This window comes from Rhineura floridana, chromosome 13, assembly GCF_030035675.1.
Source record: "Rhineura floridana isolate rRhiFlo1 chromosome 13, rRhiFlo1.hap2, whole genome shotgun sequence".
Taxonomy (NCBI): domain Eukaryota; kingdom Metazoa; phylum Chordata; class Lepidosauria; order Squamata; family Rhineuridae; genus Rhineura; species Rhineura floridana.
In genome coordinates, this window is record NC_084492.1 from 37,190,754 (window position 1) to 37,206,803 (window position 16,050).

At 49.6% G+C, this 16,050-nt stretch overlaps 1 protein-coding gene across 1 annotated transcript in view; it reads right to left on the reverse strand.

Annotated features, from left to right (window-relative positions):
- CPNE7 (copine 7) overlaps positions 1 to 16,050 on the reverse strand; it is a 45,581-nt gene that overhangs the window by 6,808 nt on the left and 22,723 nt on the right. Inside the window, exons 2-12 of the mRNA XM_061593659.1 lie at positions 14,460 to 14,642; positions 12,441 to 12,515; positions 12,208 to 12,282; positions 11,885 to 11,968; positions 10,004 to 10,093; positions 9,794 to 9,892; positions 9,189 to 9,275; positions 8,749 to 8,808; positions 4,387 to 4,520; positions 2,569 to 2,623; positions 888 to 939 (exon numbers count right to left, since the gene is read on the reverse strand). Of these exons, the coding sequence (XP_061449643.1) occupies positions 888 to 939; positions 2,569 to 2,623; positions 4,387 to 4,520; positions 8,749 to 8,808; positions 9,189 to 9,275; positions 9,794 to 9,892; positions 10,004 to 10,093; positions 11,885 to 11,968; positions 12,208 to 12,282; positions 12,441 to 12,515; positions 14,460 to 14,642 (994 nt within the window). The remainder of the gene's footprint in view (positions 1 to 887; positions 940 to 2,568; positions 2,624 to 4,386; positions 4,521 to 8,748; positions 8,809 to 9,188; positions 9,276 to 9,793; positions 9,893 to 10,003; positions 10,094 to 11,884; positions 11,969 to 12,207; positions 12,283 to 12,440; positions 12,516 to 14,459; positions 14,643 to 16,050) is intronic.

Sequence of the window (16,050 nt, forward strand, 5' to 3'; positions counted from 1 at the left end):
GTCTTCCCCCCCTATTCTTTTGTAGGTCTGCTTTTGGTTAGTAATATTTTTTTATCATACATCAAAGCAACCAGAACAAAGCCCTCTGAAGAGAGATTGAAATGGGCATGTTTAGCCTTGAGATGGGAAGACTGAGGGGAGATATGATAGCACTCTCCAAGTACTTGAAAGGTTGCCACGCAGAGGAGGGCCAGGATGTCTTCTTGGTCATCTCAGAATTCATGACACAGAATAATGGGCTCAGGTTGCAGGAAGCCAGATTTTGATTGAACATTGGGAAAAACTTCCTAACCGTGGTATGACAATGGAACCAAAGATCTAGAGAGGTGGTGGGCTCTCCAACACTGGAGGCATTCAAGAGGCAGCTGGATAGGCACCTCTCGGTGATGCTTTAATTTGGATTCCTGCATTGAGCAGGGGGTTGGACTGGATTGCCTTATAAGTCGCTTCCAACCCTACGATTCTATATCCTTCACATGCCAGCTTGTCCAGGGGAAAGTATTCTGATGGAACATGGGAATCTATCTTATACCAAGTCAGATCATTGATCCATCTAGCTCAGTGTTGCCTACACTGACTGGCAGTGGCTCTCCAGGGTTTCAGGCAGGGGACATTTCCATCCCTACCTGAAGATGCCAGTGGGGATTGAACCTGTGATATTTTGCATGCAAAGCAGATGCTCTGTCCCTGAGCTCCGTCCCTTTCCCCCACGTCTCTTTCCTAGAAATAGACCAGTGGGTTGGTTGGAAGAGCTAATCCAGAAACAAGTCCAGTCATGGGAAATTTATGATTGACCCAGAAGCTGGGGGTGGTAGTGATGGGCTCAAGCATTGGCTTGGGTGGGGGTGATGGAATCAAGAGGGGAAGAATCCTGATTGCTTTCTTACCTTCACACTCATCGTCGTTTGGGTTGAAATTAATGGCGAAATCATGGGAGACCTGCGCAGGGCAGGAAAGACAAACATTACCATATAGGAAAGAGACCTAACTATGGCCAGATCCAATGCAGCTAACATTGCCATTGCCTGGCTTCATGGCACTGAGCCGTCCTCCTCTCCATCTCCACCCCTGGCTATTCATAGCAACATCAGCTAATTTTGTGAACCAGTGGGGTGGGATCCCCCCAGCCCCACCTTCCCTAGGAGAATGACAAATGTAGAAAAAAGACAAGGTGAGAACCTGGTGCCTTCCAGCTACTTGGGTCTACAACTGCCATCAGACCCAGCCAGCACTGGGGCTGATGGGAATTGTAGTCCCAAACACTTGGCACCACCAGGCTGAGGAAGACTGCCTAGTAGAGGATGATTATGTCAAATGCCCAGACTTCAGGTGTTGGTGCTGCAGTCTTCCCTACGCCAATGTCAACGGCAGCCTTCTCCAACCTGGTGACCTTCAGATGGTTTGGATGACAACTCCCATCAGTTTGGATGACAACTCCCATCAACTGACAGGATATGTCATCCAAAACAGCTGGGGGGCACCAGGCTGAGGGAGGCTGGTCAGTGAGTGGATGGGCAGACCAATTGTTGGCCTGGTAATTCAGGAGTGTTCAGAGCCACCAACCTATTCGAGAGGCGACTTCAGCAGTAGTTGGGTGTCTGTGGGGTGGAGGGACGGTGCAGGGCAGGGTAGGAAGGAAGAGATGAGAAAACACAATACAAAGTAGACAAGGGAAGGGTGAGAGCAAACTGCTGCTGGGGATTGCTCTGTGGTTGCCTTGAGGCCTGGAGGAGGTGGAAATGGCCACTGGATTGGGCTGGTGGGAGTTGTAGTTCAAAAAAGTAACTTTTCCAAGCTCTGGGGGGATGGCAACTTCCACAGAGCTACCACGAAAGCAACAAGAGAGTCTTGTGGCTCCCTATAGACTGCCAGATTTATTGTGACAGGAGGCTTATGTGGACTGGAGCCCTCTGCTCTCATTGACATAGTGGGCTCTAGTCCAGGAAAACATTGGCCACAATGATAAATCTGCCGGGAATCAAGATGCTACAAAACTTTATGCTGATTTCTTTCTTTCTTTGCAGGCAGACAAAAGGACAGTGTTTCTTTGCACAATGCATGTTTCATTTGGGTCAGGGAAGATTGCCTGCATCTGACGTTTTCCCTTCTTCCCTCCGATACAAATGAGCTTAATACAGCAGGTGTAGCTAGATTCCTGTTGAGAGCAACGAAGACACAGGCAAACATCCTTCATGAATAAATATAACTACGGCCTTTCTCTACCTGTCAACAGAGTTTAATTGATCCTTTATCTCATCTTTGTATGTTAATGAAAGTGGGGCCTGCTGACTGGTTCAATAAATTGAATAAATTAAATAAATGAAAATGATTCACAGCTGAATGGCCCCGTGCAGAGTTTCAATGAGAAGTCGAGCATAAAGAGAGGGGCTCAGATCATGACACAACTGTCCGCTGCACTGGCCTTGTCCCCAAAACACTTAAGCAGCTCACCCTTATTGCACCCTCCTCTGGCACTGACACCCCCTCCCTCCCTTCCTTATTTCCAACCCTGTGCAGACCTCTCTGCACCACCACCGTATCCCATTTCACAGATAGCCCTTCACTTACTTCATAGTTGGGTGGGATTCTGGCTCCAAAGCCTAAGGCGGAGAATTTCTTATCACTGTAGAGAAGCAGGATTCAAGATCTCAGGTTGTGCACTAGAAGTGTTTTCCTATGTTTTTGATCCGGCATAGTAACCCATGAAGAAATGTCCCAGGAAAAGGGTGCAGAATCCAAGGTCACATCCACACCATACATTTAAGCACATTTCAAGCACATGACTTCCCCCAAAGAATCCTGGGAACTGTAGTTTGTTAAGGGAGCGGGAATTATAGCTATGTGTGGAGTAAGCATCAGTGGTGGCTGGTGGTTCCTTGCCAGTGGTGTGGTGGAATCTCCTCTGTTCTGGGTTTAAGTGCCCTGGACAGCTCCTTGAAAGTCTGTACTAAAACCCAGAATGGATTCCACTGACATGGGGCTACCTGCCACCACAAGGGAAACTACCATTCCCAGGATTCTTTGGGGGGAGTCATGTGCATTAAAATGATGGTGCAGATTTCAGCAATAACCTTCTCCCTGCCCCAGCCTTCATCCCCTCCAAAAAGATGCTCAGGGCAGCCCAGGTCATCTAGCATCACCATGTGAGTAGTGGTCACCAGAATCCTTCCCTGCAGCATCATAGAGAGGATGCCGGCATTCCATGTTTGGACTATATACTGCCTTGCTGGTTTGGCTAAAACATTATGAGAACAAGTGACCGCTTGTGTTGCTTGTGCAATCGTGCTAGCACTGAGGGTAAAACTAAATGTGACATTAAAGGCATCTTTCAATTAATGTGCATATTTTAAAAATGCAAATAGCAGCTCCTGAGGGGGCTGGCAATTATCAGAAGTCCAACAGGTGGGAAAGGGACTTTCCTCCTCCTCCTCCTCCTATATTTATACATTTATTTTTTTAAATTTCTTCCTCCTTTCCTCCTCTGCAGTGGTCCTGATGAAAATTGCATCTCCAGAGCTGCCAGTTCCACTGGGAGAGAATCTAGAGCTTCCATCAGGAGCACAGCAGATCCTTCTTCCCCTTCCTCTCCTGCTCTGATCTTGATCATTATCAGCCTTTCCCATCAATCAGCTCTTTGCCATTTTTTTAAAAATGTGCACACTGAATGCAAAGGGTATGGCCTGAAGACATATGGAAGCCACCATTTTGCTGAAGCTAAGCAGACCTGGGTCTGCTCAGGGTCTGGATGGGTTGACAGCACAGGAACTACATCTATGCTGCTTTGGGTTCCATCATGGAAGAAAAGCAGGATACGAAGGTAAGAAAATACATAAATAAAGATGTATCTAAGGCCATGCCTCATTTGTCCCCGAGCATGCTCTGCAAGATCTGGTGTGCTCATTCCAGAGGGTATCTCTGCTACACCAAGTAGACTGATGAATGTGGTGTGCAGGGCAGAGCTTGGAAAAATTACTTTTTTGAACTACAACTCCCATCAGACCAATCTAGTGGCCATGCTGGCTGGGGCTGATGGGAGTTGTAGTTCAAAAAAGTAACTTTTCCAAGCTCTGGCAGGGGTGGTGCTTCTGTGCCCCCCAGTTTCTGTTGGACTACAGTTCCCATCATCCCTGCCCCCTGCCCATGCTGGCTGGGGCTGATGGCAGCTGGAGTCCCACAGCACCTCTGCTCTATGAAACATGGCTGGGGTGGGGGGAAGGGAACTTGCCAGCTCCAAGCCCCAAGTCTACTCCCCAAACACATGGATGTTGAGGCTGCTTCTGTCTCTCCCCAGCACAGATGTCCTTGGGCGGGGCCGGCAAGCGAGAGGCAGGGGGCTGAGGTCTGTTCAGTAGGCCAGACTTAGGGGCTCCAGGTGCAGCAGATCACCTGTCATAGTCTTGGCAAATCTCTCCCACGGCGACCAGGGCCTTCAGGTATTCATTTGGCTGGTAAGGGTTGATGTAGTGGAGGGAGCAGCTGTTTCGGGGGTCTCCGTTGGAAGCTGTGAAGTCAATTGCCACCTGGGAAGGCAGAAGGGTGAAGAGGGAATGTTAGCATCGGACAGTGCTCCCCTTGGTAAGCCAAAGTACCCTCTTGGATAAGCATACTAGGGGGAAAAGGCTTGTGCTGCAATCTAGCTCAGGGGGGAAAGGCCACTGAGACAGTGTGTGTGATAGAGGAAATCATTCACTTTCTTCTCCTCTCTCTTCAAAATATTTAAATCACACTCTGAGCCATTGATCACAATGGATAAACAGCTGTTTTTTGAGCAAAGAGAGAGTCAGTGTGGCAGAGTGGTTAGAGTACTGGCTGAGGACCAGGGAGACCCAGGTTCAAATCCCCACTTGGCCCTGAAGCTCACCGGATGGCCTCGGAGCAGTTGCTCTCTGTGAGCCCCACCTACCTCCCTGGGTTATTGTAAGGATAAAATGGGGGCAGAACATGTATGCTTTGTTCCTTGGAGGCAAGGGGGATAGAAATGTAGTTAATTAAATGAAAGAGGGCATACAGTACTTCTCCACCACTCTGGTTCCTACAGAAGAAACAGTCTTGGAGACAAGCCCTGCCTTGGTGCCATTCACATGAACAAACCCTACAAAGTAAGCCTCCTGTTGTGCTGGCCACACTTCTCTGAGTGGTTCCAGGGATGCCACACTTTCTCAGGCTTGGTTCCCTTTGGAAGGAGATCACTGGAGGCCTAGTGGCATTTTCTAATACTTGCATTTATTTTCAAACATACAGGTTGAGCATAGGTGGAGGCAAAGCTTCAACCAGGCATGGGGAACCTTCAGGCCTGCAAATGTTGGTGGCTTGCTACTCCCATGATCCTTGACTATGGGCCTTGCTGGCTCGGGCTGATAGGATCTGGAGTTCAACAACATCTGGAAGGTCACAGATCTATCCTGCCTAGCCTTGGATGGAGAACCAGGATGGAGAATCTGGTGCCCTCCAGATGTTAAGAGCATGAGCCCTGCTGGATCAGACCAAATGCCCATCTAGCCCAGCATCTTGTTCTCACAATGGCCAACCAGATGCCCATGCGAAGCCCACAAGAAGAACCTGCGCACAAGAGCACTCTCCCCACTAGTCATTCCTAGTACCTGGCACTCAGAAGGCATACTGCCTCCAACAGTGGGCAGTATTGACTACAACTCCCATAATTCCTGATCATGGGCCATGCTGGCTGGGGGTGATGGGAGTTAGAGTCCAACAATACATGAAAGTTCACAGCTCCCCCAGCCTTGATTTAAACACTTCAACCCACAGACAAACCCCATTGCTCCTATATTTGATCTTTATGCAGACAGAGCTTCCAAAGAGGGTGAGAAATGGCCAAACTCAGCTCCCTGCCTCTTCTTTTTTGTCTCCCTCAAAGGACAGTCTATTATTCTTTCCATGTACAGACACCTAGATTACAACATCCCTCCTTGGAGAGGTCTGCCTTTTGCCACCAGCCCCCATAACAGAAATGTTCTAACAATTAGTTCCCATGGAAACAGATTGCCAGCAACTGTCACTCTTTGTTCAAGACTCTGGCCAGGTATTGCCTCAGGGCAACCCACACTGCCAGGCCTTACTCACAGAAGCCTGATAGAAAGCCCACAGCTGTTTCTATTTGCCTTAAGGGCTCATTCTCACTTTCACGCCTCTCTCACAGTGAGGACAGGAGCTCTAAGTGTGTGCATTAAGCTGAAATAACACCTTTTGCAGTTTATGAGAATGGACCTGTCAAAACCAGAAGCCAATGAGCAGGAGGCAGATAATCCCAAAGCAGCAAGCATGAAGGTGGTAGCCTTGGTAATGGTCACTTCCCACCCAATGAGGCAGAATCAGAAAGCCCCACTAAGATCCTCATTCCAGCAGTTTTACATGGAGAGTTTGAAAGGACAACATTCTTTCATCTACCTGGCACTCTCCAGATGATTTGGACAGCCAGCTCCTCCAGACAACCTGTTTATATGCATTCATCCTGATTTGCTTACACAAAGCTTATGCGGAGGTCAGATTATGGACTGCCTTCAAGTTGATCCCGATTTATGGCGACCCTATGAATAGGGTTTTCATGGTAAGCGGTATTCAGAGGGGGTTTACCATTGCCTTCCTCTGAGGCTGAGAGGCAGTGACTGGACTAAGGTCACCCAGTGAGCTTCAGGGCTGTGTGGGGATTCGAACCCTGATTTGTTTGCAGGGAGGTTCTATGACAATGAACATTCATCCTGATTTGTTTGCGGAATGTTTACAAGTCTTCCCGTTAATCATTCATTCACACTTGACATTGCATTTCCCTATCAATTCCCCAACCACAAAAAGTCAGCTTCTTTTTTCTTTTTTAAGTGGATTTGGGGTGCTAGGGCAACAGAGTGTTTTAATCCACTTTAATTATTGCAAACTTAAATTTACTGCTTTGCGCCTGAATCCATCCTGCAAAATATTGACCGTCAGGAGGTGCCCTACAACTAGGGTTGCCAGGTCCATGGCCTGAGACTGATCCGGTATCTTTAGGAGAAGAGAAAGTCAGCCAAGTGCAGGTGTCCTTGCAACACTGTAATGGGAAAAACCACAAGGTGGAATTCTCCTTTCCCCCTTCACAACTTTTAAAGATACAGAAGACCTCTTGGAGGCTGGGCCTGGCAACCAACAACTCCTAGCAACCTCAGACTGCACAGTTCTGCTGGCTGGGACTGAGGGAAGCTGTAGTCCAAAGCATGTGGAGGGTGCCAGCTTGGGGAAGGTTGCCATTTAGCCAAGCAAACTGTTTTGCTGATTATGGATGTGACAGGGGATTTGAGCTAGCAAGCTAGCCTAGCCAATGAGTCTCTGCTGGGTAGCTGAATGGGTCCATTTTAGTATCTCCCGGAGACTGGCATTTGGCACAGGCCTTGAAAATGGTACCAGACTCAAAAGGAGGAGGAGGAATGTCACCTTTGTGTATGTCCCATTTTGCCCATCCGGGGAAGCACCAAGCACCCTTCAGCTTTGTGCCACCTGCTACCCCCTTCAGTCTTGCTTTGCCGCTCGCCTCTAACCTGCCGTGCCAACAAGCAACAGGCCTTGGCACCTCCCAACATGGTGAGCCTCTGGTTCCTGGGACTGTTCCCAGCTCATATCTCCAGCTAGCGGAGAGGCACCGAGCCAGCAATCTGTTCCTTGAATGTTCTGGGATCTGACTCACACCAGGAAGGAGAGTTGCTCTTTCAAAATGCAATCTGGCTCCTGGTTGTTTTCAAGGGAGAAAAATCTGTGCAAAGCTACGGCGAAGGTCTGACAGCAGGGACTGTGAAAGCCTGAGGAGGAAAAGGAGCTGCTCCCCACACGTGCCTCGTTGGCACCACACCAAGGCCTAGTGGAGGGAGAGCATCAGATCTGTGCCTGCATTTGCAAAAACTGCCTGACCAAGCCTGGCAACTGGTCGCCCCAGTGTCAGGAGGGCAGTGAATCCACTCCGGGTTTTAGTCCAAACTTTCAAGGAGCTGTTCAACATGCTGAAAACTGAAAGAACCTTGGACAGCTCCTTGAAAGTTTGAATTAAAACCCAGCGCGGATTCACTGCCCCACTGACATCAGACACACCATACTCTACTGGGGCAGCCAGAAAAGTGACATCTCAGTATGAGGGACAGTTAACACACCTAGCATCTTTGCCAATATATGCACTACTTTGAGCATACACAGTGGCTGTAAACACACTAGTCGCCAGATCAAAGCCCTTCCATTAGCCACACCTGGAGGGGGAACAGGTTGATCTGCTGATCAGTTGCAAAATCTCTTTGAAGCTGATTTTTAAAAAAACAAAACACTCAAGCTGATCCTACCAGATTTGACAGTAAAAGGGAGGCAGGGTTTGACTAGCGTCGTGTGCCCTCCCTCTTTAGAAAAGAGAGGCGGAGACACACTGGAACCGGCAGAACAGTGAGTGTGTTTCTACCCAGTGGAGGATTCTCTGTATTTTGGTTCTACTCTAACATGTAGGGTGCACTTTTGAACTAGTGCAGCAATCAAGGAAAGCGACATACTCCCATGGATTTGCTGCATGTGAAAAGGCAGGAGTCTGCTGTTACGCATATTGAAATATAACGGATGCTTCTCCCAAATTAGAAGACTTGTCTTAAAACCCCAAACCATCCTATGAGCGTCAGTTGAGTCCAAGACGGGTTCTCTGTCCTTTCGCCCAATTAGCTGCTGGCACTCTGAGGAGTTACTATGAATTTGCCACCCTGTCCAACGGGGGAAGCAGGCGTTGCTACTCACAGTGAAGTGGATCTGGCAACCGCCCATGATGTAATCCAGGAATGAGTAGACCCTGTGGATCTTCCAGACAAACAGCACGTTAGCCAGTTCCATGGGCAGGCACAGCCATCTTTTTCTCTAGCTATCCTCAAGCATGAGGAGAAGGCTGCGATGGCTGCACATCCAGGTGGAGGGGAGGCATGGGTGAGAGGAACCAGTGAGGCACTGGCCCTGCTAACAGCTCAGCAACCCACCAGATTGCAGAAGGGCAGGATTTAGAGAAACTTTAGATGCCCAACTCTGTCGCAGCCAGATGGGACATCAGGGCAACCAGCAACACTAGACTCCCAGTTTCTGCTGGGTCCCAAAGATGTCTTGCCACACCTCTCCCATGGATTTCCCCCTTCTCAGGGCACTGTGCAGCCCCACCCCTCGAAGGAAAAAAGTCCCTCCCTGCTCACCTTCAAGTCTAGGAGAATGACCACACCTGAGTTCTTGTAGTTTCGCTTCTTCAGCTTGTACTTTGGATTCATACAGTCCCACTGGATCTGATTTTTTGGAGTGGGGGAGAAAGAGGGTGACCGGGGATGCGGCTGTTAAGAGGCATGAGCACTGCTGGGGAAATGCAAGCTTCTTCTCTGCATCAGGCGCCTCCCTTGCAAGCCCCGTTGAGACAAGTGGGGGCCTGAGCAAAAGAGAGCAAAACACCTGGGCCCAGATACAGGTTGGGATGCAGGGACCAGGTCAGACCTGGGTGAAAAGGGAACCTGCCCATGTGCATGCCAGCCCCACAGCATCCTTACTCAAGCACACACATGCTAAACAAAGAAGGGGGGAGTGGAAGAGAAAGGCCGGTGCCAAGGGTCAGCATGATTGGGCATCTGTTGAGGTCCCGCACCCCAGAAGGGGCCCACTGACACAAGTCCCTGTGGACCTCCTGCAGGGAGAGTGTAAATTCACTCACGGGCCCTCCAAAATGAGAGGCTGAACCTGGGTTGGGGGGAAGCCCCTGCCTCCTACAACCGCATGCCACATGGGCCACTCACACTCCTCCCCACACACCAACCTTGTTGCCCCCCATTGCTTTCTGCATCTCCTCAAAGGTTGTGTAAAATTCTCCAATGAAGTCGTGTTTGCCCCGAGAGTCGTAGTCGAACACGACACACTGAATGCAAAGAGGGAGAGTGCCACTTAGGAGGTCGCAACAGTTAGCAAGTCCCTTCCTGGTGCACGGCTGGCCTCCTCCCTCGTCCGCCCCCTAACCCGGTGCCCTTACCCGCAGTTTCCGCTTCTCCTCACAGCTGCACAGGGAGTTCAGGGAGACTTTGAATGGCTCCCAGACAGGACTCAGGTTGTTCTTGACAAACTACCGAGCACAGGCAGAAGGGGGGTCATGATTTCATTTATGTATTATTTATTAAACTTATATCCCACCCTTCCTCCCAGAAGGAGCCCCGGGTGGCAAAACAACAATAACAACAACCCACTAAAAACATTCCAAAACATCCCCAAACCAGATTTAAAATATATTAAAGCAAAACATCTTTAAAAAAGTATTAGAACAAAACATCTTTTAAAAAAAGCTTTAAAAGCATCTTAAAAAGCAATTCCGACACAGACGCGTTCTGAGATGAGGTCTCTACTGAAAAAGCTTGTGGAAAGAGGAAGGTCTTCAGGAGGCGCCGGAAAGATAACAGAGATGGCACCTGTCCAATATTTAAGGGGAGGGAATTCTAAAGGGTAGGTGCCACTACACTAAAGGTCCTCTTCCTATGTTGTGCAGAACGGACCTCCTGATAAGATGGCATCTGCAGGAGGCCCTTGCCTGCAGAGTGCAGTGATCGACAGCAAGCTCACAGAGAGCAGACTTCTCTTCTGGGGGAGGGGAGCTTCCACACCTGTGGGTCCTGCTGCCTCCCCTTGGAGGCTCACTGTGGTCAGAGCCTGAACATTTTCCCCAAAAGTCTGAAGACCTCCTTTCCCACCTTGAAGCCTTTGATGGGGTGAGGAGGGTGGGGGATGGTGGGAGGGCGAGAGAGTGTGGGGGGGGAAGAGGAGGCAGTGTGTGGGTGGGCGGAGATCTTTCATTAGACAAACTTTCTTGCTTGGATTGCCCTGCCTCTTGCTGTTTCCACCTTACTGTTATTTTCTTTAAGCATTTCCTGGTGGAAGGGCTGTGGCTCAGCAGTACAGCGTCACCTCCTGGGCACGGAGAAGTCCCAGGTTCAATCCCCACTGGTGGCATCTCCAGCTAGGGCTGAGGAAGACCCCTGCCTGACACCCTGGAGAGCTGCTAATAGACAGGGTAGACCAGCTTTCCTGAGCCTGGTGCCCTCCAGATGTTTGGGGCTGCTGGGGCCTGCAGCCCAAAAACATCTGGAGGGCGCCAGGTTGGGGAAGGCTGATGTAGGCAGCACTGAGCTAGATGGACATAGCCTTATACCGAGTCAGATCTCTGGCCCATCTAGCTCAGTATTGTCTACACTGACTGGCAGGGGCTCTCCAGGGTTTCAGGCAGGAGTCTCTCCCAGCCCTACCTGGCGACGCCATCAGGGATTGAACCTGGGACCTTCTGCGTGCAAGGCGGATGCTCTACGGCTGGGTGACAGCCCTTGTGGCAGCCTTTCCCAACCAGTGTGCCTCCAGATGTTGTTGGACCACAACTCCCATCAGCCTCAGCCAGCATTGCCAATGGTCAGGAAAGATGGGAATTGTGGTCCAACAACATCTGGAGGCACACTGGTTGGGAAAAGCTGCCTTATGGAATTTTAATCAATCAATCAATCAATCAATCAATCAGTCAGTCAGTCAGTCAGTCAGTCAGTCAGTCAGTCAATTGGGATGTTCCAGCTGCCTTCCAATTCCCCAGCAAGGCATGCAGCGGTGATCCCACTGCTTAGCCCCCCACCCAGCGTTTTGCCAGGATTCAAGGGGCCCAGATCCAGCATGAGTCCTGGGAGCTTTATGATAAGGAGAAATGCTCCTGAACTCTCCCTCCTTCTCTCTTTCGCTGGGGGTTCTCAGTCAGCTGGGCAGGAGTGAAAGTAGTGGGGAGTTATACCCTTTTATTTTATTTATTTATTATTTGATTTAGATCCCAGCCTCCCTTCCAGCAGGAGCCCAGGGTGGCCTTTTGGCCCCTGCTGGGTCCTCTTACCTCTGTGCGGTGAACCAGCTGCTCACCCCCATCATCGTTGATCCGGTAGATCTCCAGAAATGGATCTGATTTGCTGAAGAGATCCTGCAGGGAGAGAAGGTATGAGTCCCGATGTCTCGATGTCAGGTGATAATGATTGTTGATTATTCATTAAAAATTAATTAATTTAATGTATTACTTAGCTGCCCCCCCGTCCCCTGGATGAGAGATTCCAGGGCCGGCCCTCCCATTAGGCAGAATGAGGCTCAACATGGGAAGGCTCAGCCACTACCCTGTTGGCCTGGGGGATGGGATGCGTCAGCCGCTATGTGGCCCCTGGCTACCTTGTCATCCAGCTTCTTTGCCCGGAAGAACAGTTCCACAAAGCCGTTGTCCCCAGAAATCTCTTCAGAGGTCACCTGTTGTTGGGGATGGAGATGTCAAAGGGGAGATGGATCAGAGGCCATTCCTGGGGAGATTCCACAGGGCCTCATGCCATGGGGGCCGGAAGGGTATCACCGAATGGCCCCTTGTATGGCTAAGCTGTATGGAGAGGCGGTGGGGGCCACACACTTACCGTAATGGTGGACTTTCCCGCGTACTTCCCATACTTGAGGAACAGAGGCTTGCTCACCCGCTTCTGGGCCACGATCTGTAAGAGAGGGCAGAACGATAAAGATGTGTGTGTACACACCTTCCCAACAAGGTGTGGCTTGGCTCCCTTGCAAGAGCACTCTCTTTTCTCTTTGCACTGCAGGTACTTTGGCGTACAATTCCCAATCCACTCATCCTCTCTGCATGTGACCCACTGCCTCACCTGGACAAAGTTTGCCTTTTGGAGTCTGTTGACACAGAGGGTTGCAGGAAGGGGCATGGCAGCCAGGCCTCCGATGCCAGGGCAAAACACCTCTGGAAATTGGGCACCTTTGACCCTTTGGGGAAGGCCTATAGCTCAGTGGTAGAGCATCTGCTTTGAATGCAGAAGGCCAAAGGGTCAATTCCCACTGGCGTCTCCAGGTAGGGCTGGGGAAGATTGAGATCTGCTGCCAGTCAGCGTAGACAAAACTGAGCTAGGAGGGTCATTGGTTTGACTCGGAATGGGGCAGTTCCCACTGTTCCTATGACCTGGAAGCTGTTGGGCGCAGACTGCAGTTGCTGGAGAGCGAGGGAACTGCCCTCTGCACTTCCTCAGGGACCAAAAGGGGAGAAGTGTGGGGGAGAGGTCACACAATGGCTCTGCCTGACAAAAAGCATGATGAGAGGGACTCTTGCAGCATGCCAGAGTGGGGGAGACTCAGCAGGCAGACCTGCAGAAGCGGCTTGAAGGCTCAGGAGACGTGCTCATCACAGCTTTTGCACATGAGCTGCCCAGCAAAGCCATGGGAGGCTGGCAATTGCTGGCAATTATCCGCCCATGGCTGCCCCAAAAGCTTGCTTTTAAGGGAAATTGCTGTGGAGAAGCTGAAGCAGGCAGGTGATGAACAGCAGACCTTTCCAGAGCTTGGAAAGTTCATTTTGATGAGGAACTGGTTCAAGTTCAACATGAGTTTGGAAAAGGAACTAATTCCAGTTCACATTCGTCCCTTTACAAAATGGACTAGTTCAGTTCACGTTCAGTGCACAAGTTGCGTACACACCATACATTTAAACCACATTTAAAGCAGGTCTCCCCTCCAAGAATTCTGGAAACTGTAGTCTGCTAAGGGTGCTGGGAATCGTAGCTTTGTGAGGGGTAAACTACAGTTTCCTGGATTTCTTAGGGGGAAGCAATGTGCTTTAAAGCCAGAGCTCAAGGTCATCCAAATGATCCTCAGTGTTTTTTCAGCATTCAGAATGTTTCAAGCTGCTGTGCTCAAATATAAAATGTACTTAAGAAGACTAAGAAAGCATCAAAACACACACACAGTGGAATGTGAATTTTTAAATTTATTTTTCTAACAATTAAAACCTTTACGCTCAAAGGCCCAACAAGTCTAAAGAATAAAAAATAAAAAATAAAAATAGAAGAGACTGAACTTGAAGATGAACTAAAAATTGTTCAAAGTTCTATCCTTCTGTTCACCCGGCAATTATGGGAATTACTTTCAGGCGTAATTCAGAGATTTTTGTACTAATTCAGTGAACTTCACTAACCTGAACTAGTTCATCCCAAGCACTGGGCCCTTCAGGTGGCTCCCAGCTTTTTCCTTGCAGGTCTTGCTTGCCTCTGTGTAGTGGAGGTTGGACCCTTAGGGCAGATGGGGCTCTGCCACACCAACTTCAGTCTGTCCTCAGCAACCCACACCTGCCTGCCTGCCTGCCTGCTTACAACCTGTCCAGAGGGAAGCACTGGCTGTCAGCTTCTTCCTCCTCCTCTGCCTCAGTGTTGCCCTTGCAGAATTCAGCAGGGAGGAGGGTGGGGGCAAAACTAGAATGAGTTGCCCCCGCTGCTCACTGGCTCCACCTAGTGTTTGGGTTCCCTGCCTTCCGCCCCACCAGTCCTGATGGGCGCCGGGCACCATTATCTCTCTGCTCTCCTTTGGAGAAAGAGAGAACTGTTCTGTGCTATTACCACACGAGTTGCCAACCTGCCAAGGTTGCACTTGCCTGTCCTCACCTGGCCAACCGTGCATTCCATGCCCCCCAAGAAGTCATCGTCGTGGGTTCCGATGCTGCCGTGGCCATGAATGTCGTACACCTCAAAGCGGAGCTTCTGCACCTCCTCAAAGTAATAGTCAACCATGAAGACCTTGGCAAAGACGGGGTTCAGGTTGCTTTTGATGACCTCCGTTCGGTCCACCTGGAATGCACAGGAGGAAAATCAGACAGCCAGTACAGGAAAGCTGCTCTTGGAAATGAGACCCTTGCAGGGCCGGCCCTGTCATTAGACAGAGTGAGGCAATTGTCTCTAGAGGCAGATGTTGAGGGGCAGGGATTAGACACAGCTAGCTGTGTGTGCTATGCAGCCTGCCTGCTGTGCTCAGGTGCAGTGGAGGACCCTATCCCATCACCAGTGTTGAAATAAGGTTCAATGGCCAGGGCAATCAGTTTCCGTATATGGAACACCATCTTGCCCTTTGTTTCAGGCAGCAAGATATCTTCCCTAAATACTCAGATCCAAGTTGTACCACCTTTGCCACAGACACACTTTGGTGGCCTCGGGAGAGACAGTCTGTAAAAAGGGAGCAAGAGCAACCAACCTCACAGGGTTGCTGTGAGAGTGAATATGTAACAAAAATGGTTACGTGTGCCATTTTTGCAAATCCACAGTGCAATCCTAGCTACGTTTACTCAGAAGTGAGTTCCACCAGTGGTCTCAGTTGAGCTGACTCTCAGGCAAGTGTGTGCAGAACTGCAACCTGAACGTATTATAAAAATTGTATATAAAGGGAGAAGAGATGTGCTCAGGGTCACTAAATGTAGAATCATGCCCATTTCACAGGCAAAGCATGGAGGCTGTTGTCATTAACAGCATGGCATAATAGTTTAACAAGAAGCACCTTAAGAGATGCTTCATACTGGAGTGACCTTTTGCTGCTTCCGGGGCCAGGAAACAGAGTATCTCTCAAAACGGTCCCAACTTTGATCACTTCCTCTTTCTCTTATGTGGAGTGGGCAGAATATCGCTGGGCCTTGGTCACCAAAATGTTTGTTCTCCTAGTTCATATTAAACCAGAATGCGAACATGGAGGATGTGTGTGCGCGTTATTTGGGGGTCTCATAAGTTGGGGAAGGATTATAGCTCAGTGGCAGAGCGCATGGTTTAAATGCAGAGGGTCCCAAGCTCAGTCTCGGGCATCCCCAGGTAGGGCAGAGAAAGACTTCTGTTGGAAGCCTGGAGAAACATCGCAAAGAGGTGTAGACCAGTGGTTCCCAAACCTTTTCCCCGCATGGACCACTTGAAAATTGCCTAGGCTCTTGGCGGACCACTTCGTGAGTTCTGTGCCTGTTGTAGCAATTGTACTTCCATAGAATTCAAATTGTAATACAATAAAATGCAATAGAAGAAATAAGAGAAGCAATGAAAATACAGTTAAAAATCAATAAGAATATTCAATGCAAAGGATGTGCCGCCTCCAAGCACAAATCCAGACACTCCACGAACCACCTGGATGAAACGCACAGAACCATTGTGGTTCCTGGACCACAGATTGGGAACCCCTGGTATAGACAATACTGGGCAAGATGGATCAATGGTGTGTCTCAGT